The sequence below is a fragment of the Gopherus flavomarginatus genome, chromosome 1 (genome assembly GCF_025201925.1).
Source record: "Gopherus flavomarginatus isolate rGopFla2 chromosome 1, rGopFla2.mat.asm, whole genome shotgun sequence".
Taxonomy (NCBI): domain Eukaryota; kingdom Metazoa; phylum Chordata; order Testudines; family Testudinidae; genus Gopherus; species Gopherus flavomarginatus.
In genome coordinates this window covers 99,652,959-99,680,739 of record NC_066617.1, presented here as the reverse complement: position 1 = coordinate 99,680,739, position 27,781 = coordinate 99,652,959, and the positions used below count along the sequence as shown (strand labels likewise).

Here is a 27,781-nt window from a genome sequence, read left to right as displayed (position 1 = left end):
ATCATTTTCTACTTTATTACTTCAAATTAACAACCACGATAAAGCTCAAAAAAGTCCAATATTTACACAGGAAAAAAGTACAAAATCCCCCCCACCCCCAAAGTTCTTCAGGTTTTTTTTTTTTTTCTTCAGTTTTTTTAAATTACAAAGTAATAAAAAGTTTTGCTCTTTAATTAAAAAAAAAAAGAGAGAGTAAGGGGGTAAATAAATTAGGGAAAAAAAAACCAGTGTTAAATAGAAAGGAATAAAACCAAAACCAAATCCCCTCCCTCCCCCACCCACACCCCCATCGGCTCCACACTAGTGTCAATGCGCCAGCTAGAGGCCATATGTCACAGCGGTGATCATTGCATTTTAAAACCCAAGAACCATGTGGTGTCTTGAGCATTCCTAAAATACATTTAAAACAACTAAAGTGGGGGAAGAAGGAGGCGGTCAGGGATAGTGCATATGCACCGGGATATCTGATCTTTTATTTGGGGTGGGGGGGGTGGAGCTGAAAGAGGAAAACCATCCCCCAAGTTTCTGCACATCCCTCTCTTCTCCTCGGATCCCACACTTTTCCCTCAGTAATTAAAACAAAACAAAAAACAAAACCTAACATCACGTGCAGCCTGATGTAAAAGACCCCACCCCCGGTATGGGAAGCGGGTTACAATCTCCCTGTCCTTCAGCTTCACTTTCACCTCCTCCACTCAACTGCTCACCCCCTCTGGAAAGAAACCCTTGGCGTGCCAGGACCATTTGTCTTATTTATACATGCCTGGTGCTTCCGCTTACTCCCCACATGGTGCAGAGGTGCCACTGGGGAAAAAGGATCCCTGAATAAGTGGCAGGCCTTTCGTGTGACTCCTCTCACAGCTTGCCATCCATTTCTTTTAATGCTTGTAAACACAGTTTCTACCACCAGCCATGGCTGGAATCAGAGATTTTCTACCTGCCCAGGAGATTCCTGCAAAACAAGTGCAGCCGCTCCCTCAAAAAATTGCATTAGAAACCACTCGATCTTAAAATCAACCAAAATTAAAAAAGACAGGAAGTTGTTTTAAAAACAAAACAAAAGAGCAGAGTCAAGGGAGGGCAGGGTGCAGTCAGCTGGGAAGACGGTGCGCTGAGGTGGGGCTGGGGGGAAAGCTGCACAAAGGCAGCAGAGGCATTTCTGCAGGGCTCCCGTGTCGTTGGCTTCTCGGAGGCGCTCATGTTGGGGAACGCAGGCGGCGAGCTCAGAAACGTTTCATGCCAGCATGGGGAGGGCAGCTCATCTCCTCAGTGTTGGCAAAAAAACAAACAAACAAACAGTTTTGTGGGGTTTTTTAAGTTTTTTGTTGTTGTTGTTTTTGGGGTTTTTTTGTTTAAAAGAAAAATACAGTGAAGACACTAAAAGAAAAAGAGGGGAAGAGTGTTAGAGAAAGGAGGGCTCCCCTGGCCATCTCCTATGATGACAGCTTGGTACCCCAAATTACCCATTTCTTTTTCCCTCTCCCCACCCCACAGAGTAGCCCTCAGAACTACCCTGTGAGTATCTACTTCCCATTCAAAGATATATGCACTGGTTTAAAAAAGGCTACAAACATATCTTGCCTCTTCTGGAGCATACCCTTTCCAGATCCCCACTCAAGCCCAAACCTTCCTCCTCAGCACTATCACACTGCCTCAAAGATGAATCAGGAGAGCACGAACTGGAAAGCAACAAAATGGCTTTCTGGTCTTAACACCCCCACCCCCCCCAGGCATGGAGAAGTGGTGTCTACAGCATTCCCACCCCTCAAGAGCAATGGAATGAATTCCAAAACACGCACCACCACCAAGCGTTACTGCTGAACCAGACATATGGATCAGTTTCTCCACGGAGCACCATAGTGCTGCTCTCCATCCCCAGCTAATGAAGCTCAAGCATCCCATTCCAAGACCAAAGGGCTTCCTCCCAGGATAAGAGAGGGAAGGGAAGTGCACTGACCCACCACAGCGGCACTCAGGCTTCAGGCCAACAGCTGGCACCAGCATCTCGGGGCACCAGGGAGAGCACTCACCTAAGCAAACACTGGTCCGGGGACATCTTCTCCTCACTTCCCAAGGTGATCAAATGGCACGCTCGTCTGGGAATAAGCGAGAGTGTGTGTGAGTTGACAGAGGAGGCGGAACCAGAGAGAGGGTTGGGGAGAAAGCAGGAGACAAACCAGAGTGCTCTATACATTCCTCTATTGCAATGGGTTTGTTGATCCCCCACTTCCCCCGAAACCATTATTTCCCGGGAGCCACTCAGCTCAACAGTTTAGCCAGCAGCTTCTGTGGCCACTTTGGTGTCACCAGAACTGCAAGTGATCTGGGGCACGGTGCAGACAGGCCGAGGCCACATGCAACAGGCAGGGACTCACCTGTGACGCTGAAATCCGTGACACCTCTTGCCGCCCTGTGAGGTCGGAGGAAGAGACGTTGGCAGGAGCTCCCCTGTGTAACCTCATGCTGACCTTCCGCTCCCTGTCCACTCGTGAGATTGCCCTGGGGGACGTGTTTCCTGTCCGAGGGAAGGAAGTAGAAAGTGAGAGAAATGCATTCAGCACCCTCACCTTCCAGTCACTCCCAACACACCCTGGGTTCGCACGGGCCTTGGCTCCCCTCACCGGACTGCTGGATTCGGGAGGCGGGCGTGGAGGCCATGGGCTCCGCAACGTTGCGAAGACGGTTGGCTGTGGCTCCAGCAGGGGGGCCGGGTGGCAGTGCCCGTGTGGCGGAACCCCGGAGTTGCCCCATCCTCTCTTCTCGCTCGTGCTCTCGCCGCTCCCGATCCATGTCCTCAGGGTTTCGGGCTGCTCCCTGAAAGGCAGATATCGCCCCCTCAATCGCAAAAGGTTCAGCCTTCAGAACAAGCCGGAAAACCCTGTGCCCACCCATGCCAAGAAACAAGTCTGGCCCAAGGACTAGGCAAAGGAACAGAGGGGATCCCATCTCTAGAACCTTCCATCCCGTGAGGAGGCGGCTCTGATCTCCTCCCCCTCGCTCGTTTCCTCAGGGAGGTGTGTGTTATTGTTTAGACTGCAGTAGCAGCTAGAAGGTGCTAGGTCAAGGGTGGGCAAACTACAGGCCATGGGCTGCATCTGGCCCGCCAGCTGTTTTAAGCTGGTCCTCAAGCTCCTGCAGGGGAGTTGGGTCTGGGGCTTGTCCTTCTCCGGCATGCCAGCCGGGGCGCAAGGTCAGGGGCCATTCCAGAAGCCGCATATTGGCCCCCCTCTGGCTCCTATGCACGCCAATGGCTCCACTCCAGCGCTCCAATGGGAGCTGCAGGGGCAGTGCCTGCAGAGCTGCCTGGACGAGCCTCCACGTAGGAGCTGGAGAAGGGACATGCCACTGCTTCCAGGAGCCGCTTGAGGTAAGCGCCGCCTGAAGCCTGCACCCCTGAGCTGTTCCCTGTGCCCCAACCCAAGTTAAAAATCACTTAGAAAAGTTAGATGCCTGCAAGTCACCAGGGCCTGATGAAATGCATCCTAGAATACTCAAGGAGTTAATAGAGGAGGTATCTGAGCCTCTAACTATTATCTTTGGAAAGTCATGGGAGACGGGAGAGATTCCAGAAGACTGGAAAAGGGTAAATATAGTGCCCATCTATAAAAAGGGAAATAAAAACAACCCAGGAAACTACAGACCAGTTAGTTTAACTTCTGTGCCAGGGAAGATAATGGAGCAAGTAATTAAAGAAATCTTCTGCAAATACTTGGAAGGTGGTAAGGTGATAGGGAATAGCCAGCATGGATTTGTAAAGAACAAATCATGTCAAACCAATCTGATAGCTTTCTTTGATAGGATAACGAGCCTTGCGGATAAGGGAGAGGTAGTGGATGTGGTATACCTAGACTTTAGTAAGGCATTTGATACGGTCTTGCATGATATCCTTATCTATAAACTAGGCAAATACAATTTAGATGGGGTTACTATAAGGTGGGTGCATAACTGGCTGGATAACCGTACTCAGAGAGTAGTTATTAATGGCTCCCAATCCTGCTGGAAAGGTATAACAAGTGGGGTTCCGCAGGGGTCTGTTTTGGGACCGGCTCTGTTCAATATCTTCATCAACGACTTAGATGTTGGCATAGAAAGTACGCTTATTAAGTTTGCAGACGATACCAAACTGGGAGGGATTACAACTGTTTTGGAGGACAGGGTCAAAATTCAAAATGATCTGGACAAATTGGAGAAATGGTCTGAGGTAAACCAGATGAAGTTCAATAAAGACAAATGCAAAGTGCTCCACTTAGGAAGGAACAATCAGTTTCACACATACAGAATGGGAAGAGACTGTCTAGGAAGGAGTATGGCAGAAAGAGATCTAGGGGTCATAGTGGACCACAAGCTAAATATGAGTCAACAGTGTGACACTGTTGCAAAAAAAGCAAACGTGATTCTGGGATGCATTAACAGGTGTGTTGTAAACAAGACACGAGAAGTCATTCTTCCGCTCTACTCTGCGCTGATTAGGCCTCAACTGGAGTATTGTATCCAGTTCTGGGCACTGCATTTCAAGAAAGATGTGGAGAAATTGGAGAGGGTCCAGAGAAGAGCAACAAGAATGATTAAAGATCTTGAGAACATGACCTGTGAAGGAAGGCTGAAAGAATTGGGTTTATTTAGTTTGGAAAAGAGAAGACTGAGAAGGGGACATGATAGCAATTTTCAGGTATCTAAAAGGGTGTCATCAGGAGGAGGGAGAAAATGTGTTCACCTTAGCCTCTAATGATAGAACAAGAAGCAACGGGCTTAAACTGCAGCCAGGGAGATTTAGGTTGGACATTAGAAAAAAGTTCCTAACTGTCAGGGTAGTTAAACACTGGAATAAATTGCCTAGGGAGGTTGTGGAATCTCCATCTCTGGAGATATTTAAGAGTAGGTTAGATAAATGTCGATCAGGGATGGTCTAGACAGTATTTGGTCCTGCCATGAGGGCAGGGGACTGGACTCGATGACCTCTCAAGGTCCCTTCCAGTCCTAGAGTCTATGAATCTATGAACCCCCTGCCTCAGCCCTGTTCCCCCTCCCGCCCTCTAAACCCCTCAATCCCAGCCCAGAGCACCCTCCTGCACCCCAAATCCCTCATCCCCAGCCCCACCCCAGAGCCCACACCCTCAGCCAGAGCACTCCCCTCCCCACACCCCATTCTCCTGCCCCAGCCCGGAGCCCCCTCCCACACCCTGAGCTCTTCATTTCTGGCCCCACCTGGAGCCTGCACTGCAATCCCAATTTTTTGAGCATTCATGACCTGCCATACAATTTCTATTCCCTCAGGCCAAAAAAAGTTTGCCCACCCCTGTGCTAGGCACTTGCCAGACACAGACTGAGTCAGAGTCCAGCCCTCAAGAACATACAAGGCTGCAACTGGAGAGTCAGACCTGATGCCCCAGGGGATAGCAGCAGTGATTCCCAATTAACGCTGCTGAGTGCCACTCCCGCTACCCATGCTGCACGCCTGTCCCGCTTACTGCTCACTAGGGCCAAGCACCTAATGTGCTTTCAGTAAGCGCGGTCACAGCTTCCGCCCCCTGTCCTCCCCAGGGAGTACCATGCCCCTCACAGAGGCCTGCACCACTCACAAATTTGAGCATGTTCCAGTCGAAGACATAGTCGTAGGAGAAGCCCTGGCGGTGGAAGAGGTTACGGAAGAGCTGCCGCAGGTATGAGTAGTCGGGTTTGTCATCAAACCGCAGTGAGCGGCAGAAATTGAGGTATGTGGAAAACTCAGCTGGAGAGAGGTAGAGATAATGGCTGATCGTTACACACAACTCCACCCTGGCGAGGCTCCTCCATTACCCAACTCCACTCTCCCTGCAGCGAGCCACAGGTACAGCCACAGGACTAGGCCCCCCCCAGACGCATTGCTTCAGACCAGAGGGGCAGCACTGCAGAGCCAGACAATATGTGCCTTCTCCACTAAGGAACACTCTGCTTTGGGCATTGAGGATAGCCACCCAATTCCTCCGGGGGAAATCCTTGCTTGCCTCCCCTCTTTGGCTGTTTTTCAAGCCAGGGATGGCATGCAGGTTGCATGGGATCCCCAGAGTGGAGAACATTTCATTAACAAAATAGGCAGAATGGAGATTTGGGAAGCAGGATCCCATGTGGGGAGAAAGTGGCCACAGCAGTCCAGAGCAGCATGGGCTGCACACTGGCATCAGTATCCCACACAGATCCAGACACTTCATCATCATTAGACATCAGCAGCATGAGCCCTGAAACAAACTTCTCATCGCAGCCTGCCTCTAAACTGGGTCACCTCAAAAAGACCAAGACCACCCAAAACCAGCTCCCTAGGAATTTCTAAGGGGGTCGCACTTCTGTGCCAGGACTGCAGTGCCATGGTTCTCTCATCCCTTCGAACTGTTGCCATTAGCAATACGCCAGGTTCCTTCCCCAGCATCCCCCTGTACAGGACCGGCGCTAGGGGTTTGAGCGCCCTAGGCGGACGGTAATTTCGCCGCCCCGTGCACTGGTCCCGCGGCTCCGGTGGAGCTGCTGCAGTGGTGCCTGCAGAGGGTCCGGTGCTCCGCGGCTCCAGTGGAGCTACCGCAGTGGTGCCTGCGGGAGGTCCACCGGAGCCGTGCGAGCAGTCGACCGTCCGCAGGCACCACTGCGGCAGCTCCACCGGAGCCGTGGACCAGCGGACCCTCCGCAGGCACGACTGTGGCAGCTCCACTGGAGCCGCCTGCCGCCCCCTCTGGCAAAACGGCGCCCATCAATTATTCTGGCGCCCTAGGCGATTGCCTAGGCTGCCTAAATGGTAGCGCTGGCCCTGCCCCTGTACCTCGATGACATGTGCCATGCCTCCCGCTGCTAGAAGGGGTCAGATTCCATAGGGTTCTAGCATGAGAGAGGGAGTGTACATGCACATGTGTATTACGAAGGTACCCATCAGGAGCGCACAGCACTTACAAGGGTACCCTTTGCAGAGGACCTCAATGGGTGTCGACATCTTCTTCTCGCTGATACGCTCATACTTTTGGCGCTTGGTGGCAGCCTTGAGGCCCTGCCAGGGCAGCGAACCCAGATTGAAGTACATGAGCACATAGCCCAAGCTCTCCAGGTCATCACGGCGACTTTGTTCTGAAGGAGAAGGAGAAGAGAGTTACACAAGGGCAGGGAGCGAGATGTGACTGGAGTTGCTTAATTGGTCTCTGTGGTTAGGGGCAAGCAAGAGGAAACAAGAGACCATCTCTTTTTTGCTTCCAATACACAACCAATTGCCCACTTGCTTCAGGCTCAATTTTTCTGGAAAGTTTAACCAAAAATGGTTCAGTCACTTCAGAGAAGACGCTTAGGGCAAAACACCACATTTTTGTGTATTTTTAAAAAACAAGAGCAAAACAATCTTCCAAGTGCTTTTTCTGAGAAACTCAAGAGCCTCCATAATTCAGAGCAGGGACTTGAAATTTGGTATTGGAGGGGGATGTTCACCCTGGTGTTGGGATGTGCCTCTTGCCATCCCATGACAATCTGCCCAAGTTATAAGCCTCCGAATAACTGCAGTTCGCACATGATCACTAGAGAAGTGGTAGAGTTTGGCAGCTAAATTCTATGAAGATTCTCTGCAGTGAGCAGGTTCCTACCCCGGGCTGCTGGGGCGGAGCAGGACTTTCCCTTCAATGGCTCCTCTTGGCAGCTGGGGATCACTGTGGAATCAGGCACAGGAACTGAAAGTGGGAAGACCACCTCTCCTAGGTTCTGATTGCTCTCGGTGCTGGCAGCGAGAGCAATGAGGAAGATAAGGCAAAAGGGGCTAACTAGAACATGGTGAGGTGAGGAAAGGAGGGGTAGGTGGAGAGGGAAACGGGGAACAGAGTCATGCTAGGAGCAGAAGTGTCTGAAATCACTGAAGCACACTCCCCTACAGAACCCGCAATCGAACCCTGGAATCCTCAGACTCTACATTGATCTGCTGTCGGGAAGTAGCTGTGAAACTCACTGGCAGAGTGTGTCTCATTCCCCACTAGCGGGTTGCCCACACAGAGGATAAGAACCTACTACTGCTACCATTTACTCTGTGAGTTCAAGTGGCGGAGGTCTGTGTTGTGGATCTAAACCCTGCTGATGAGCCAAGCTGGGGGGTCAATATGGTTTCATGTGACGGAATTCCTGGTTTTTCAGTTTAAAACAAAACATGTTAAAAAGATCTAAAATAGAAGAACATTAAGGTTGCAAAGTCAAGCTCTCAGGCATTAAGAAATGTCAGATTTAAGGTTGCCTTTAATTTGGCCCTCTTTGAGTATGCATTAGGAGACCATCTTTAATGACATGATCACATACTACTTTTTGCACAGGACCCCTGCCCAATTCAATATTTATTTTTCATCCTCCACATTTAACATGCAGCCCAGGCCTTACTGAACACACAGCATTCAAACCTGACACTGAATACAAAAAGCGACAGAGTCCTGTGGTACCTTATAGACTAACAGAAGTCTTGTAGCATAAGCTTTTGTGGGTGAATACCCACTTCTTCGGGCGCATGTGGTCTGACAAAGTGGGTATTCACCCACGAAAGCTTATGCTCCAATACTTCTGTTAGTCTACAAGGTGCCACAGGACTCAGTCGCTTTTTACAGATCCAGAGGAAGGCGGCTACCCCTCTGATACTGAATACGAAGTTATTCGTTTCCTTATGGGCACTTCTGTGGCGTTCTTTCCATAGTATGTGAGTATTTCTCAAACATTAATTGATTTATCTTCAAAACACTCCTGTGAGATTAGATGCTATTATGCCATTTTTGTAGTGGAAAACTGAGATGGAGAAAGAATAAGGCCAAAACTTTTCCAGAGTGCTTCACACTTTATGTTTGAAACATCGCTCCCATTGATTTTGCAGGAGTGAAGAGTGCTCACAGCTACAAGTGAAATCAGGCCTCAGCTATCTTTGGTTGGGCACTCAGAAAATGAGGAACACACAATTTGTGACCACCTGTGAAAAATTTGGTTTAACAATCACTTTCCCAGTATCTCACAGAAACTGTGTGTCAGAAGCAGAACTAATTTTCCCAGGGCAGCAGTCAACTGCCTAGCCCATGATTGCATCCTCTCTCTTCCTGAAATCCCCAGCTTAGTTTACTGCACACCTTCCAACTTCAGCAACAAATTAAGCAGGTGAACTATCGACCAAGCCTCCTTCACTACAATCCTGATTCCTCCTCAGAGCAGATCTACTCTGTGCACTGAATGAGATGCAGGGTGGAGGGGGTCCTCAGGAAAAAAGAATATGTCATCATAATTAGAGACTATTATAATGCAGACACACCAAGGACTGAATTAAGGTTGCACAGGTAATTATAATACAGGAAACTCTCAACTTTTGAGTGCTTGACTTTGCAACTTTCACATAAAAGAAAGTAGCTTTTTGTTGTTGGATTTTTTTCTTAAATGGCCTGGGGAAGTGAGGCCTATGCTCAGCCTGATGGCATTTAACTTTTCTTCAGATGCAGTGTTCAAGTCCAAAATTTCAAGGAATGTTCTAAGCACCACTGGACATAATGTTGTTGGTTTTGGTGGTGGTGGAGGGAGGTTGGCGGGGGGGGGGGGGGGGGGGGAGAAACACATCAGAGAAACCAAAAGGGTGAAATGGAGAACACCTGGAGACCCTGGCACCTGACAGCTTCAACCACCTCTGAAATTGTCTATGGCTCCAACAGATTGATGGCTGCCATTAAAACACCTTCCACCACATTGGCACCTCCTCCCATCAACCCACAGTCTCAGCTATGTCCGTACAGTTTAAAATGTTGACCTCCTGAATTACTTAAATAGTAATGGAGGGGATAAATGAGAATTCACAGAGCTCCTGGCATGGGGGAAGAGAATGGGATACATAAAGCCCTGGCATAAGAGGAAGGGGTAGGGAATTGCAGGGAGTCCCTGAAATAGAGGAGGATGGGGAAAGTGGTAAGAAGTCCCCAGTGAGTGCAATGAGCTAGGCCTATAGAAGCAAAGAAGTGTGTAAACCTCTAGTGTCTATTATACAGATGAACACATCCCCTTAACCCTGCCCTGAAGTGACACCATGATTGGGGGAAGTGGGGGGAGGGCAATATGAAAAAAAGTCTGATTTGTCTTCAAAAAAATCAGTTTAATTTAATTTCGATCCATAAACACTAAAACTACCTTCATCATAGTGGTAGGTGGTTGTTTGTTGCGGTGTCACCAGAAGGCAGATGGACAAATTTTAATTTATGAAGAACAATGAGGAAGTGACCATTAATCCTTAAAAGTACAACTTTAAACATAGCCTGTGCACAATATTTCAGTGAGTTTTAATTCCATGGGAAGTCTGAAGAGCACAACAGAGCAGGCCCCAGACCGTTTTGGTGCCCTGACCACATTTCAGTAACTTCACGTTTAGATTTCTTTTAAGTGTAACTTTAACTGTGAGCTTCCTGGGTTTATAACTCTTGGTTCTGGGATAAATACAACAGCCCTATAATCTATATCACCCTAAACTGACAAGTACTCTCAACTTTAACTCCATTTTAACAGTTTCTGCCTGGGAATATGTATTAAAAGAAAAAATAAAATATAAATAAGATAGAACAGTACATCAGACAACACAAGACAGCTTCAAACTTTGCAATATCCATATTCAGTACACTCAGGAACATTTCTTTGCATGCACACTTTTAGTGTTTACAATAATCACTTTAGCCTCACACGGTCCCCGAGAGGTAGGAAAATCACATCTCCATTTTACAGGCAGAAAGCAGGGGAAGAGAAAGATTTACTCATGGTCTCAGAGTGAATCAGTGTCAGAGCTAGGATTAGAACACAGGAGTTCCTGGTTCCCAGTCCCGTGTTTAGTCTACTACATCACACTTTCTCTTTGTCTTTTACTCATCTTCAGCACCTCAGTCTTCTCTTGGACACCTGGAACAGCATCCACACATTCTCCAACCTACTGATCCTCTTCTCTACAAAATAACCTCTGACCCACACCTCTGAAAAGCCCCCAAAGCCATTCTTTCCGTTCCCATTTCTAAGACGGCTGTCCTACTTCCATGCCAATTTCCTCCCTCTCACAGACACAGGCTACTAGTCACTCCTTCCCTCCCCCGAGATGGTGCCCAGACAAAGGCTGGGTCAGCAACTGACAGCAGGGAGGCAAACTGCATGGGGACCAGATGCCTGAGCAGAGGGAGGCTATTTAGGATTTGCACTGGATAAGATTCATGAGCTGACCTGCTTCCCTGCAGCCACAGAGGCTCCCTGATTCCCAGCACACTGCTACCCACCTGACCCTTCCAAAAGCCATGCTATTTCCATGCGTTTGTGACTGGGATAATCCTTGGGAAGGGAGCCAGACTCCCCCAAACCCTGTTCATTCCTCACCAAATTATGTTCTTCTGATTACACATTCATATCAGATTTTGTGAACTCTGAGGTTGCACAGCCCAGAATTAGTGTCTTTAATAGCACATGAAACTGGAAATAGTGGCAGGGGCAGGACCAGCAGAAAAACAGGGTCCATTCTGATGTCATCTATAAAAGGAATTTAGGGTGGTGGCGGGAAGAGTTATTACCCTCATGCTTCCCATACTCACTATTCAGACAGAATATGCTAGGCCCCTTCTGTGTCAGTCTCCTGGGCACCCCGGGTGTCTATTTCAGACTTTAGATGCTCTCACGGGCACAGGGGATTCTCACCCCCCGAGCATGTGAAAATTGATTGGAATGTATGAACCAAGGGCCACATAGTCAAATGACTCCCCTGGTAACCAAGGAAAACCTCCCAGATCTCCCCACCCAGTCTCTGGGAAAGGCGGGGGGTGGGAGAACTGCACTCTTTCCAGACTCTGGAATGTACAATCCTTAGCTTGCAGAGTCAAATATAAGGCTCTCATTTGATTGCTATTCCACTCAGGGGTTCCTCCCTTGCCTCTCAACTGCATAAAGGCAATGGTAACACCAAGTATTTAGTAACTGAAAGTCAAAATTCAGAGTGAAGGTTCTCTGTTAACTCAAACACGTCAGTTGTCCAGTGGACAGGTCTCATGGCCTGGGCACAGCACTGGGAGCCAGGAAGTGCAGAGTTTTGATTGTTGTTCTGACACCAACTTCCCAGGCAGCCTTGGACACATCACTTACTCTCTCTGCAACTCCACTTGTTAAATGGACAGTGATTCTGGGAGTTGTTGCAAGGATTAATGTTTTCAGCTTCAACATTTTGTGCTGAGTGCTGTGAGAGAGTCACAAGTTTATAGCATATGCAATCTGCACTTTGAAGAGCAAACAAGATCTAAAAATTCAGCCTGATAGGCAAGCTAGACTCCAGAATCAAAGGCTAAAGATTTAAGACCATGGTGGAAAATTAAACAAGCAAAACAGACATATTAGTCCTTCGCTCACTCAGGTCTGACAGAGTAGCCCCAAAACCCAGTCCGATAGACACAGTAGATGAAGCATGCATGAAGTAATCCCAATGTGGCAGTTACCCTGGTTATGGGAACCCTCAGTAAGCAGGACACTGAACTTCAATTTGTATGTATGTATGTATGTATGTATGTATGTATGTATGTATGTATAAACACATACACAAGTAGGGGTGGCCAAAATATGGTCCATAGGGTTCATAGGCTGGCTCAAATATGGTCCATAGGCTGTCTGTATTTTTAATACAGAGCAGAGACTAGGAGAAACCGTCCCACTCCCAGCTATGACAGTGCTCCCTGTTCTGATACATAGCCTCCATAGGCTGCAGCTACATATTATTAAAGATGAAGGCAATCCAAATCTGCTCTATTTCTGCAGAATAGATCCAGACTCTGTGGCTTCTAGAAAATCATCACTGCCAGTGGAGAGGGGAAAGTTTTCCTGGGTGACTTTGGGGGCCCAAGCCACCAGTTTCTGGAGGATTTAAGTTCTTAGCCCATAAGAATCTGGAGAAAACCTTCCAAATGTGAATCAAATGTAGCCGACAGCTGCCTTCCCGAGCCTGCAGGCAGATAGCTTCAAATCTTCTGTTGCTCACAGCTTTGCCAAGCAGCAGCATAGTTATCAAGGATCTGATCATTTTTATTGTGGGTATTCAGAATTCCATGGGCAGCTGTGAAACTGTCAGAGAATCATGTAAATTTCACTCTGCTATTGACTGACAAAAGTTATGACTAAGGTTGCGAGTCTGTCATGGAGGTCACAGAAGTTAGATTCCATGACTTTCTGGGTACTCTGTGATTTCTGCGTTGGACGGTGCAGCTTGCCCGGGGGCCACCTGAGCAGCTTGGGCAGCCCCCAGGGCCAGCCGCACCAACCCCTGCTGTGGCAGTCTTGAGTCACTGTGCCCCTCTCCCACCACCAGCAGCAGGAGTTTGGGCTGAGGCAGGGGATCGGGGTGTGGGAGGGGGTGAGGGCTCTGGGCGGCGCTTATCTCAGCGGGGCTCCCCGGAAGCAGCAACATGTCTGTTGGCTCCTAGGCGGAGGTTCGGCAAGGCGGCTCAGTGTACTGTCTCTGCTCGCAGGCACCGCCCCCGCAGCTCCCACTGGCTGCGGTTCTTGGCCAGTGGGAGCTGCGGAGAGGGTGCTCGGGGCGGGGGCAACGCATGGAGCCCCCGCAGCCATGGCTCCGCTTAGGGGCTGCAGGGACTTGCTGACCACTTCCGGGAGCCACATGGAGCTGGGTAGGGAGCCTTCCAGCCCCTCCCCCAACAGGGGTCCCGGGCCGCGCACCACCACCCAACCCCCCACCCCAGCTGCAGCAGGGGTCCTGTGCCCCCAAGTTTTAGTCAGGGGTATATAGTACAAGTCTTGGACAGATCACAGGTGGTGAATTTTTGTTTACTGCCCCTGACCTGTCCATGACTTAGTCATAGGTATTTTTAGTAAAATGTAGCCTTAGTTATGAGCAACTGAAATCCAGGGATTAGGAAGGAAACCACTATGCAACCTTCACTATGGCACCTGCTGCCCCTCCCATGATACTGCAATCTACAGCACATGATACACACGGACAGACATGCAGAATCCCCACAGACACACACACATGCCACAGTAGGCTCACCAATTCCCAAGTGGGTGTTGATGGAGGCATAGCGGGCTGTGCCAGTCAGGTTCTTGTTTTCCCGGTATGGGATGTGCTGGTGGGTCCGGGCGTCTCGGTACTTCTTGGCCAGGCCAAAGTCGATGATGTACACCAGGTTGCCCTTCTTGCCAAGCCCCATGAGGAAATTGTCTGGCTTCACATCCCGGTGGATGAAGTTCTTGGAATGAATGTACTCTATACGGCTGATCTGGAGGGGGAGGGTGAACACAGCAGAAGAAGTGGGAAGGAAGTTTGTTATGGCTGTAGGCATTACAACTCCCACACTTAAAAGAGAGCATGGGCAGATGGGCCTGGCAAGTATCAGTCATAGGAGTGGGCTTGAACTGCTAGCTTTCTGGCGCTCTGCAATGAGGGTCACAGCCCAAGAAAGGACTCTTCTCCTCAACTCATGGGAACTGAGAAGCAGATGAACAGGAAACACATCCATTCCCACCAACGCTCCCCCTCTTTCTCAGAGGGGAAGTTACTGTTAACACTCCAGGGAGGGAAGGGAAGACAGTTTGGCAGGGATATTAAGCTTCAGGGTGTTGAGCCAATCTTTAACTATTCAAGACCAGGATGAGCCCTAACTGGGTGGGGAGGGGCACAGATTATCCCATATCTGCCTATTTGCGGCTCTTAACCTTCCTGTGGGATTTCTGGTGCTGATCACTGTCAGAGGCAGGATGCTCAGCTACATGGACCTTGGGTTTGATCCAGTCTGGCAACTCCTGTGAGTGGGTAGCCTGGCTCTCCAGCCTCTTCAAGCAAACACCCTGGAAGCCACTTGAGGTCCCTCTCCATCTTCATTCAGACAAATAGCCTGGGCTACAGCAGCTCAGAACTGCTACTGAGTGGAGGGGGTGGGAAAAGCCAAAAGTAAGGTATGGGGATGGAGCGGAGGTGCTGACACCTTTAGAAGAAACTCACCATCTGGTCTGCCAGGAGCAGAACAGTCTTGAGACTGAACTTGCGGGAGCAGAAATTGAAGAGATCCTCCAGGCTGGGTCCCAGGAGCTCCATCACCATCACATTATAGTCACCCTCTGCCCCACACCACTTAATGGAGGGAATACCAACTGCAGAAAGGGAGACCAACTCCACGAATGAGAGGTAGACAAGAGACATCCACAGTGACTCCCCACTGCCCAGAGTATTCCTTGCTGAGAAGGGCATATCCAACACTAAGATACCCAGCAGTAATTTCTCTTCCTCCTCCCCAAAACGCCCTGGAACAATTTCTACTTTTACTCTCACTAGGTATAGCAACCTCCCTGAACTCACCTCCTCCCTGCATCATTTTGTAGAACTTGCTCTCAATGTGGAGCTGGGGGTGCTTGGTTTTGACACATTCCAATTTGATGGCAACTTCTTCCCCAGTGGCAATATTGGCACCTGGCACAGGAAAAGAGGGCAAAATGAAGATTAGAAACATGCTTGGAATAAAGTGAGACACCCATGATGAGGTTTATGCAAATCCCACGCTGCCACTGCAGAATTTGTCCTGGAATCTACCCTTTGACACAGAGTTGTGAACCACAATTTAAACTTTCATTTTAAATCACACATGCAGTGTCTAGCTCTTATGTTTGCAAAGAAAATCTTGAGGTGGCAAAATAAACGGAAGCCAGTGCAGACTCTGCAGACAGCCTGAAACAACAGTTCTAAGAAGTGCAAACTGCCTCACTATATCACCAGGTTAAGTCTACAGTGACAATTCATAGCTCAACATGGCTAAAAAAAATTGACACTGAAATAGTTAAACATCCAATTAATGTGCATATCCCAACATTCCAAACTGCCCAACAGGTGACAAAACACACACACACACACTCTACAGTGCAATTATTGTTCATCAATCCAATTTTGGATATGCCAAAGACTTTCATAAGTGTCAAGAAATAAACAGAATGCAATAGTAAAATAAACCACACAGGGACTCCTATACTCAGGGTATTTCTATATCTCTGATGTAAATAATTAAAAAACCCCTATATTTTTAAAACTGAATCTAGCTGCCACAGAATAGAGGAATCTTGCCGAGGAGTACACAGGGCCATCAGCTGAGATGGATTTTCTGTTGGCTGTGCGAGGAGGACTGAAGGGGAGAGGGAAGAGGGACATTCCATCCCTTCCACATATTAACAGAGATGGGGTTCCATTTGTTTCCTGCCATCCTAAAAGGGTAAGAACTGAAAGATCTGTGCACAGGCCACAAAAATGACATCCCAGACCTCTCTCTAACCCCAGCCCACCCCTGTACTGGAATTAGGGACTACTAAAGTTCACACAGACTAACTGCCTGTTGCACAGGTGACTGGCAGTCAAAACCATCGCCCTAGGAATCACCCCAGAACACACGTACCAACCAGAAGATGGAGTGGGAAGGAAAGGGATGGTAGGAGGAATTTATTCAGCCATAGGAATAGAAGAGACATGGACAAGATAGCAAAAAAACAAACAAAACCCAAACAAACCCCTGACCTTAAAGCTAGTCTTGGCAGGTAAAATTAATTCTTGCCTTCCACTCCAGGCTTTAGGAAATACAGAGCCCCTGCTGAGGGACACAGAAAGAGCACCTTCTATCTATCCATCCACCTGTTGACACCCCTCATCCAAAACTGGGACCAAGTAGGGGGAAAACGGTCAAAAGAGAAAAAAAGCACCACTTGATTTCTTCTCCCATCCTAGAGCCACAAGACAAAGCAAATGCCTCCAGAGTCCACTCCCTCTGGGGCAGTTCTGCAGAACACAAATTAGTCTGAGGCAGCCTGTAGAAGAAAGGTGTCACTGAGACACCACAGTATCAGGGCTGAGACAGACAAGTTGTTAGGAATCTGTGAGAGAGACAAATGTTATTAAGGGCCTGGAGGGACAGATTTATGAAGAACAATTAAAAAGAGCTAAATACATATCTCTTGTATAAGAGACAACTAAGCAGGGTGGGGAGGGAGTATGGGACATGACAACAGCCTGCAAATATCTGAAGGATGTAAACACCAAGGAGGGCAAGGAATTATTTATGGTGCTCTGAGGGAGTGGAAATAGGATCAACAGGATGAAATTAAGAAATATTTTTACTCAGTATCTGGGGTTGGAGGAGAGGCCTTCCTGAGACTCATTTGGCCAAGGGTCCTTTTTGGACACAGACAAATTCCATGTTTAAATTATGATACGTGAGCCAGATGTAAATTTAGGACCATGTACTCCCTACACTTTTATATATACACCTCTACTCTGATATCACATGAATTTGGATATAATGCAGTAAAGCTGTGCTCTGGGAGGGTGGGTCTGTCCACTCCAGTGGATCAAAGCAAGTTTGATATAATGTGGTTTCACCTATAATGCAGTAAGATCTTTCGGCTCCTGAGGACAGTGTTATATTGGGGTAGAGGTGTATATGGAGATATACCTATCTCATAGAACTGGAAGGGACCCTGAAAGCCCCCAGTCTTCACTAGCAGGGCCAAGTACTGATTTTGCCCCAGATCCCTAAGTGGCCCCCTCAAGGGCTGAACTCACAACCCTGGGTTTAGCAGGTCAATGCTCAAGCCACTGAGCTATCCCTTCCCCATTCACAACAGAACCCCTCCTACTAATATCAGAGGGGAGTGTGCTCAAGGATCAAGGTTACAGCATAGCCCTTGCATAGTCACTAAGGCCTTGTCTACCCTTAAAACACTGCAGCACTGACGGGAGGGATCACTGATGGGAGAGATCATCCCATGGGGTAGCTACTCCACCTCCCTGAGAGGCAGTAGGTCGGTCAACAGGAGAATTCTCCCATCAACCTAGCACTGTCTAGGAGGTTAGGTGGGTGTAGTTGCATCACTCGGAGTGTGGAAGTTTCACAACCCTGAACGATGTAGTTATACCAACCTAATTTCCTAGTGTAGACCAGGCTTAAGCTTTCAGTTAGTTATTGCTTGTTCAGTCACTTAGTGGCAGGTTCATTATTACGCAATGGGAAACACTCAGGGCTATTTCCAATTTGTCTCTCTGCCTTCACTTCGACTCTCTTCCTTTCATTCCTTTCCATTTCATTCCCTGCAGCAACTCCCTGTGCCCTCTCAAGTCCACCCACTAACACAACGAGCCATGAAAGTTAATGCTGACATTAAAAAAAATCATGACAGCTTAGATTCTGCAAAACCTGGGTATGCCAGATAGGTAAACATCTCAAGAGGGCCAAACCTGGCCTTTGGGGCCAGTGTTTTCCAAAGACTTCTCCACAGGTGTCAGTCTCCATGGGAAGTAGAAACAGCCTCACTGCTTGGGGCACTTTAGAACTAGACTGGACAAAACATAAAACAGGGAATCATAGATTATTAGGGCTGGAAGGGACCTCAAGAGATCATGTAGTCCAACCCCCTGCTCAAAGTAGGACCAATCCCCAAATTGCCCCCCTCAAGGATTGAACTCACAACCCTGGGTTTAGCAGGCTAATGCTCAAACCACAGAGCTATCCCTCCCCTCAGAATAGTCCTTTACTTATCAGAGTGACTGATTAAACACTTTTCACTCAGATCCCTGTACATCTTCATAGCACTCTGTGGGCATCAGCTGATAATCCTCACTGCCACGCTGCTGAAGTAGGTGCATATCCTTTCAAAGACATAGACATGGAGAGGCTACATGACTTGCCCAATGCTAGTGAGGGAGTCAATGATAGACCTAGGAGAAGAATTCAAGAGTTCCTGGCCCTTTGCTCCATGCATTAACCATGCAGCCTCTTTTACTATCCAACAGACTTGTGGAAGTTGCAGACAGCAGACATCTGATTCTCCTCCTTCCCCAGATGTTGCTCCTAGATCTCAGAGTCTGAGAAGATTGCGTTTCAGACACAAATGTGCTATGTATACTTCTAGCTTCAGCCATTGGAGAGATTTAGGAATTATCCACAATCCTATGTAACATCCACCCCCAGTCTCGCTCAGCTGTAGGGGCTGTCTGAACTCAGAATTCATTCATCTGGAGCTTTTTAAATGGGGAAGAGATGGGGGAGACATCACCTGCAGAACAAGGAGACATTCTCCACAAGGGGTCCTTTTAGAGAAGTAACAGATGTAAAGAACTAACACACAATGCATACAGAGGATGGTGCTTATTAGCCACGTTCTTCCTTCTCCCCACATCCTTCCCCTTCCACCACCTTCTTTTTTGCCAGCTTAGTGAGGGAAGAAAGGATGGCTGCTGAACAGATGGGAGAAGTCAGCTAGGGCAAGAAAGAGTTAACAGGCAGGGAAACAAAGGGAACTCCCTCCATGCGAGGGAGGGGCATGCAACCAGGAACTGTCCAAGCATACAGCACCAGCATCCCAGCATGCTTTGCCTGACAGTCAATCCTCAGCTCATATTCCTTTCTATGGTTCCTCTCTGAAGCAATCCAGTCCCTTCACCACCACAATCAGCTTTGCCAATACATCTCATTGCTGACTTGCGATAGCTCCTGTATTCCAGTCCTGGGCCCCCCACCCCAGTTCTGCTAATACATCTCACTTCTACTCATCCAATCAAAACCACTTCCTCACCAAGCCCATTATAAAGCAAATTGCACATTCTGCACAAATGTTTACACCCCCACTGATTACAGAACTATGGAAATTAGTTAAGGCCTACTGGATTGTCGGGGCCATCTTCAGCCAATGTGGTGCTGTTCCCCACATCCTCAAGATGGGGGAGGGGACACCACTGTTTGAAATCACTCAGTTTAAGATGCATGTATGTATATGCAAGTGCAAGTGAGAAAAAAATAATAATATTTCCCCTCTTCCAAAAAAAGATCCATGACATGTATTTCCCACAGCACCATGGTTCAGGGGAAAACACATTGCTGCACGCGTGGTCAGGTGAAAGAGGAGAGGTCAGGAGTTTAGCTGTACAAACCCAGGTTCCTCATCTCACACCGAGACAAAGTTTATTTGTTTCGGTTCATTCCCTCTATCTCCAGGCCACAAAAGAGAAATATTAGGCAAATCTTGTGCAGCACTGACAGATCTGTGAACAGAGAGATTCACTAAGGAGAGAGAGAGGCTGGGTAAGCTTCCTCTGCCCACACCATTCTACACTAAAGCATGCCTAACCCCAACTGAAGGGACCACCTAGGCTCCAACATAGCCAGCTAACACGGCTTCGTGTTGAAGCAACTTGATTGAGTGAAAAACAATTTAAAAACCATACCCCTTTTCCCTATCAGGGCATCACAGCCTCCACTGCTTTGTTCAGCAGTTACCACTCAGGACAGAGATCTTGGAGTATTGTTTTCAGTGAACTATCCACATCTGCTCAATGTGCAGAAGCAGTCAAAAAAAAATCTAACAAGATGTTAGGAACCATTATGAAAGGGATGGATAATAAGACAAAGTATCATAATGCCAATATTTCAATCCATGATATACCCACACCTTGTATACTGCGCGCAGTTCTAGTCACCCATTCTCAAAAAAGATATTAGAAATGGAAAAAGTTCAGAGAAGGGTAACAAAAATGATTAAAGCAACGGAACAGCTTCCATATGTGGAGAGATTAAAAAGACTGGGACTGTCCAGCTTGGAAAAGAGACACCTAAGGGGGTATTACAGAGGTTTATAAAATCATGAATGGTGTAGGTCAGCAGTTCTCAAACTGTGGGTAGGGACTCCAAAGTGGGTCACGACCCCATTTTAAGGGGTTCGCCAGGGCTGCTGTTAAAACTTGCTGGGGCCCAGGGCCGAAGCCCATGGGCTTCAGCCCTGTATGCAATGCTCAGCCCTGGACCGCGGGACTCCGGTTACAGCCCTGAATCCCCAGGACTGAAGTCCTTGGAGTTCGGCTTTGGCCCCCCGGCCCGGGGCAGCAGGGCTTGGGTGGGCTCAGGCTTCAGTCCCTCATCTTGGGGTCTTGTAGTAATTTTTGTTGTCAGAAGGGGATCGTGGCACAATGAAGTTTGAGAATCCCTGGAGTAGAGAAAGTGAATAGGGAAGTGTTATTTATCCCGTCACATAACACAAGAACCAAGAGTTACCCAACGAAATGAACAGGCGGCAGGTTTAAAACAAACAAAGGAGGTACTTCACAAAATGCAGTCAAGCTGTGGAACTTGTTGCCGAGGATACCGTGAAGGCCAAAGTATAATGAGGCTCAAAAGAATTAGGTAAGTTCATGGAGGAAAGGACCAGCAATGGCTATTAGCCAAGATGGTCAAGGATGCAACCCCATACTCTGGGTGTCCCTAAGCCTCTGACTGCCAGAAACTCGGAGGGGACAACAGGGGATGGATCACTCAATAATTGCCCTGTTCCGTTCATTCCCTCTGATGCATCTGGCACTGGTCACTGGTGGAAGACAGGATACTGGACTAGATGGACCATTGGTCTGACCCAGTATGGCTGTTCTTATGTTAGACACTAACACCTTGCGAAGTGAGTGTGCAACAATTCCACAATGTTTTACACCCACTTTGCACAGGTGCAGGTGACTACATGAACTCCAAGGGAGTGAAGGATCAGAACTATTACCTCTCTGTATCGCCATTCTCCTCACCCACATACACACACGCTCCTGAGCTACTGCAAGAGGTACTTACCTGCCTCAAAAGGGAGGTTTAGACTGCGTAACATGCTTGAAGGCAAAAGTTATTATTGCTCCTTGTTCCCTGCTTCACTCTGTTACAAACACTGTCACCTGAGTTGGCAGCTAACGAGAGGACCATAAACAAATGACATACACCCATATATTGAGGTGGAGCTAGTGTCCAGGGGGATACAGCAGGGAACCTCACTCTGCTTTTACCCATCATCTTTATTAGAGACCTGGGCAAACGCAGTAAATAGCCATTCATGACATTCACAAGACACTAAACATGGAGGAGTTAAACACCCATGAGGACAGAGAAATAATAAAAATGGACTAGAAACATGGGCAGAAAATAAAAACAGATTCATCTTGGAGAAAGAATCTGAAAGCGATGTTCAACAGGAGGAACTGAGGAGCAGTAAAGCTGAGAGAGAGCCTGTGGTGATAGCCCAGGAGTAAGATAGAGAGGAGTTTGCAATGTGATACAGTAGCAGTGGTGGGGAAGCCAAAGAAGCCCTCTATGCAGAGGCATCACATTACAGAGCACTCAGGAGAGCCCTTTGCGTGACCACATCTAGAATACTGCATTGGCTTCCAGGCATCTCAGCAGGTCAACAAAATGGAGGGAATTCACAAAAGAGCAACAATAACGGTTGAGTGGCTGGGTGGACTGATTTATGAGGAAAGCTGGAAAGAGCTAAACATGTATCACCTGGCAACATGACAATCAAGGGAGTGTATGATAATCACCTACAAGTATCTGAAGGGTGTAAATATCAAGAGAGAGGGGTATTGTTCAGAGTGGTCTCTTAAGAGTCTGTAACTAGAAGTAATGAGGGAAAAACTTAGTGAAGGGTAAATTATGGCAGTTCTCAAGAAGTTATTTCTTTATCAGAGGGGCTTTAGTAGACTGTGGAATAGACTTGCAAGCAAATCCCTATTGTTTGGGCCACTAAAAACAGAAGTGGACTAAGGGGCAGCATACAAGTTTGGAAGAGGAATAGACAAGATGTAAGCTAGTATTGGAGGGCCTCTCTTCATCCTGGTATCCCTCCCTGCCTTTGTTCCTGAGCGATGCAACAGTGGGAATCATACTACTGCTTGGAGGTCTTCCCCACGGCCCTGAACAGCTCTGTGCTCAGACACTCCATCTGGTGACTGGCGTTATAAGTATCTTTCTACTCAACATGGAACCAGCAAACCTCCACTAGAGATTTTACCAGGACAGCCTTTCTGTCCTGGTGTAACAGACCGTCCCTTCGCCAAACCACCACTTCCACAACCAATAATCCCCATAGGTTAACACACACAAGCTTGCGAGAGAAGGGGACAGGGTGGGAGTCTGATAAATATGATCACTACAGTCCACTTCGTAACCAGTTTTTGGCCAGAAACCCAGTTCCCTTCACCACTCCCTGGCCCAAATTGGCTCTTGGCACATCTCGGCATCCTCACTTAGGGAGACTGCCTGCAGCAGGGAAGGCAAAAGAAGCAGCCAGCATCCTCAGCATAATCCTTGAGGATCAGCCTTAGAATCCTTCCCCTCACAAGCCAGCTTTGCCCCATTAGCGGGGAAGAAACATCAGAGTTTAGAAGATACATCCTGAAGGCTAGAATGGCCAACATAGAGACTCACCCAGGTAAATGTCTCCAAAGGAACCACTGCCAATCTTTCGGCCCAGACGATACTTGTTCCCCACTCGGAGCTCCATGGTTCAGTCGCACTAGGGAGGAAGCAAAGGAAATGCAGAGTCAGAACAGAAACAGGAACTTAATGAGTACCCCACATGCGACTGCACAGGAGATCTGGAGTTTATTGGCAGGTCCCTTTCCCCAGGGCTGCAAGTTCTGCAGGGGGTCAGGCTTGGTGTCCTAGGGTTTAGTCTTCTGAACTGCCACGTAGGAAAACTGGGATCCATTTCCTGTCCCAGCCTGTTGGCTGTCCAAGGCCAGCAGAGCCAGGAATGCTGCAGGGACAAGACCCAAACCCATTCACTTTAGCAATCTGCACAGCCATGTAGGAGAATCAGAGTGAATCCCTGCTCTATTATTTCTTCAGAGATGTGAAAGGGGTGGAGGGGGAGGACCACTGGAGGGTTTAATGGTGTGGAGAGAGGCCCCAGAGAAGCAGCATTAGCCCCAGGACCAGCCTCACACATGGCAGCCTAAAGTAACCTGAATCGGGAAGAGTTCTGGTCTCCAGCATCAGAGACCAAGCTGGCTAGGTACGAATCCCATAGCAAGGAGTCCAAGCTGTGCAAGGAATGGGACCAGCACCCCTGTGGCAGATGTACTTTGGAACCTACAGCTCCAAGAGACCGACCCACTGTCACTAGCAAGCTGTTCCACAGGGGGCTGTGGAAGGAAGAAAATGAATGAATAAATAAATGAAATGTTCCATTAAAATGAAGTCAATCTATGCATTACTTTCCTATTTCAGTGCATTTCTATGACAGACTGCAGCCTCCATTGCTCTATTGGGTCCCTCTGTCTGCACTACAATGCACCACAGTGGGTGTCCTTTACTGCTCCCTCCGCCCCCCACACACACACCTTGGCATGGTCTAGGAACACAAGGCTCTTACCTGCTACCCCTATAAATGCACAGCAGGACACCAGACTCAACCTAGTCACTTTCCTTATACTTGGCTCTGGGTGGAAGGCCCACAACCATGGCACTCATTCGCACCAGAGATCCAGCCTGAGCCTTACCACCTTTAGGGTGCACTGCAGGACCCATCTCTTTGCGCACGCCTTCGCCAAATGGAGTTCTGCAGGCTCCCCGGCAATGTCACCCTGGATGGCCACCACCTCGAGCTTTCCCCTGTTCAAGTAATGTGGCTCTGTCTAAAGGAGGGGAGGAGAGAACGTGGCTCCTTTTAGAGGATTCTGCTGTACAGTTAGTTGATGTAATGCCATATTATTAGTGTACAGAACGCAGGCTCTGGGTGTATTGGGGATGGGCACCTTGGAAAGGGAGGCAATGAGTCAGATGTTCAGAATAAGGTAAGAGGAACTTTCCCTCGCTGGGGCGCAGGGTATGGGAAGTATCTTCGAGAGGGGAATGTCTCCTTCTCTGGCAGAGACAAAAATAATGCCAGTGACAGGGGTTCTGGGCACATCATAAACCCCAACCCAGAGCTGTTTCTGTAATCCCATCTCCTGGGGTGGGAGAAAGAGGAACAGACTGGCTGCATAGACACACAGGACAAATTATCCCACCAAGGCATTCAGGAGGTATCACAAATCCTGAAAGCAGAGAGTGTGGCCACTAGAAGCCACATGCAAATACCAAGAGGTGGAGTCCCCTTGCCTGATATTTACCTACGCGCCTGGGATTCTTTATGCTTAGAGACTACAAAGCCCCATTACTATTGAAAACTTCTGCAGAATGAGAAATAAGCACAGCCCTGGGAACAGACCTGTGAGGCAGGTGTGCCTGCACAAGGGCACAGCACCAGCCTCGGTTTTATCCGCTGCCTGCTATTCCGAGACTACAACCACATGTACGTACACCTGACTCACCCTCTTGCTCCAGTATAGGAGCAAAGGCACAAGCTGCATTAAGGACACTGACACTCTGAACCCACCATCCACTGAGGCTGAGCACGGCCAGGCTTGGTGCCACTAAAGGGTTAGTGCTCTGCTCAGGTTCTGGTCCCAGTGCTGGTCAGCAGGCCCTATGAACACTGCAGAGGCTGGGCCTCATGTCTTAGTAGGTAGTGCTCCACACTGCTATGCAAGAGACCCAGGCTCAGATACCAGCAGCTCACCAAAGGCTGTGCCCAGGGGTTGTACCAATGCCCTGCTGTGGTACCTCATTTCCTGGGACGGACAGGGGCAAAGTTCAGGGACTATCTCACACAGGTGTGCAACAACCTCCTCGCTGACTAAGGAACAAGGTCAACAGTCTCTAAAGGGGAATCCAAGAAGGGAGAATGGAGACCCCCATAAGGGCTTGGGGCGGGGGGGGGGGGAAAGAAGGTGTAGGGAGAGCAAAGAAGGATGGATATGTCCCTTCCCCCCCTCCAGCCCAGCTGCAGTATTGGAAAGAGAGCCTTGCATAGAGAGTACACTGCAGTTGGGAACACAGACGGTAGCAGGATGAACATATGCCAAGGGCCAAAACATACACTCACCCCCTGGAATTGCTCCAGGGGTTAGAAGGTTTACCAGCTCACCCCCACACACCCTACAGTTTCCACTTTCCTTCCTGGTCTGGCCTCCAGATCTGCCATAAAAAAGACACCTTTGCACCCTTCCTCCCACCCTGCCAGTGCTTTCCAATCAATCAAAGCAGTATTCCCTGGGGCCAGAGGACAACCATTTAGTTCTCCATAAGGAATTCACAGCCCCTTCCCCATGAAACCCGAAAGCAAGAATGCACTCTGCATGAGTGAATGTATAGTATATATTAATATCCTCATTACACACATACACCTACAGTACACTACACAACCCTAGAAATACTATATTCCCATCAGTGTTGCATACCCACAGATAGGTTCCAATCCTATTTTATAGTACACATGTACATACACAGAGGACATTATGTAAACACATGATACGCACACACAAGCTGCAGGACCCCCCCTTCCTCTCCACTTACATGTCAGCACAGACTCTACCAGGAAGCACACAAACCATTTACAAATAAAACAGATAAATACAAATGACAATACCCCCGGCCCCGCGTGAATAGCTAGGAGACCCGAATGTACCCAGGGATACCACAGGTCAGAGAATATTAAACACACAGTGAGAGTTGACCGCTACATAATGGAGGCTGCTAGGCTGAATCTGGCATTAAGGGGAAAACTGAAAGTGGGGGGCGGGGGGCAGCTGCCTAGTACACAGACCATAAAGGCTTTACATAGCTTTTTCTTAAACGGGAGGGGGGATAAGGAGAGACGCAGAGAGAAAATAGAATTTAAATAGGAAAAAAATATGACATTTTTCTTTGCATAAAAAATATCATATATAAATACAGGTCCCTCCGGCCTCTGTCCCCCTTTCAGAGTTACAAAAGGGAGGGAGATAGAAGACAACACAACAAATACAGGCATTAAAATAAAGGGAGAAAGAAATAAACAAGGTAGAAAAATTCCTTGTCACCCCATGGTTCTCCACAAACAAAATACTAAATTAAGTCAGATTCTAACACTGGATTTATTTTTTTTAAATGCACCAGCCAATTAAAAATGACACAGAAGTTATATTTTCTATCCATTCCTAGCTATGCTCATTTTAGAAGATGAAATAATGCCAGATAAACAGTTTCTCTCCCCTCCCTCCCCCACCAATCTTTTCAGTGCACAAAAGGAAATACTTATTTTCCCAGCTGATTCTCAACACCATCCCCCCCTACCTCAAAAACACACCCTGTTTGTCAGAGATAATACTTTATAAATATACAATGCAGGGGCTGCCTCTATGGTGTATGGCCACCCGTAAAATAAATAACACCCAGAAAAGCGAGAAAGGAGTATCAGTTACTCAAGGCAAAATGTTTTAAAATTATGGAAAGATATTATTAAAAGTGGCAGAAATGAGCAGATTCCCTTGCTCCCTTCCCCAAAGACAACAGTCTAGCAACACACGAAGATCTAATCCCTCCACCAAAATATAATAAATAAGAGCCACTTCAACATGCATAGAGCAAAAAAAAAAAAAGAAAGAAAGAAAAAAAAATCCCTTCACAGCTCTGACAGTGGGAAATCGGGGCCCCTAAAATGCCCTTGCAAAAGCTGGGAGCAGGGGGCTCTGTTGGGTGTCCCCCCGGCTTTGTCTCCGTAAAAAAGCTTTTGTCCTCCTTTCTTCCAGTTTGTCTTATTTGCCTGTGTCACATTCCCCCAGCCCTGTCTCCCTCCCCTCCCCCAGCCTCCTCCTCCCTCAGCAAAAACAAAGAGCCAGAGGGGCTGCCTTTCCCCCCGGATTTGCACCCCAAGATAGATACAGATGCGTGCAATATTTACCCTGTCTGGAAGGGGTCTGTGTCCGGCTGCTGCTCTGGTGGCTGTCAGGGAGGAAGGTGGCTGGGATGGGAAGGATGAAGGAGGATTGGAACAGGGTGTTCGCAGCTGTACCCAGCTCCAAGCCCTGAGCTCCCTCCTTGCCTCTCTGCTCTGCCTGCTGAGTGCCTCCCTCCCTCTCGCCTGCCCCTTCAGTCTCTGAGCGCTTGCTTCTCTC

The 27,781-nt window shown here is 48.2% G+C and overlaps 1 protein-coding gene across 1 annotated transcript; it reads right to left on the bottom strand.

Annotated features, from left to right (window-relative positions):
- On the bottom strand, positions 1–27,781 carry CSNK1E (casein kinase 1 epsilon). Its single transcript, XM_050917484.1, has 11 exons — positions 27,568–27,781; positions 23,229–23,316; positions 15,320–15,430; positions 14,966–15,114; positions 14,015–14,243; positions 6,916–7,086; positions 5,580–5,728; positions 2,622–2,814; positions 2,376–2,515; positions 2,031–2,096; positions 1–1,377 (listed from the first exon to the last, which is right to left on the bottom strand). The coding sequence occupies exons 2-10, from the start codon at positions 23,302–23,304 to the stop codon at positions 2,064–2,066; spliced, it is 1,251 nt and encodes a 416-aa protein (XP_050773441.1). The 5' UTR covers positions 23,305–23,316; positions 27,568–27,781; the 3' UTR covers positions 1–1,377; positions 2,031–2,063.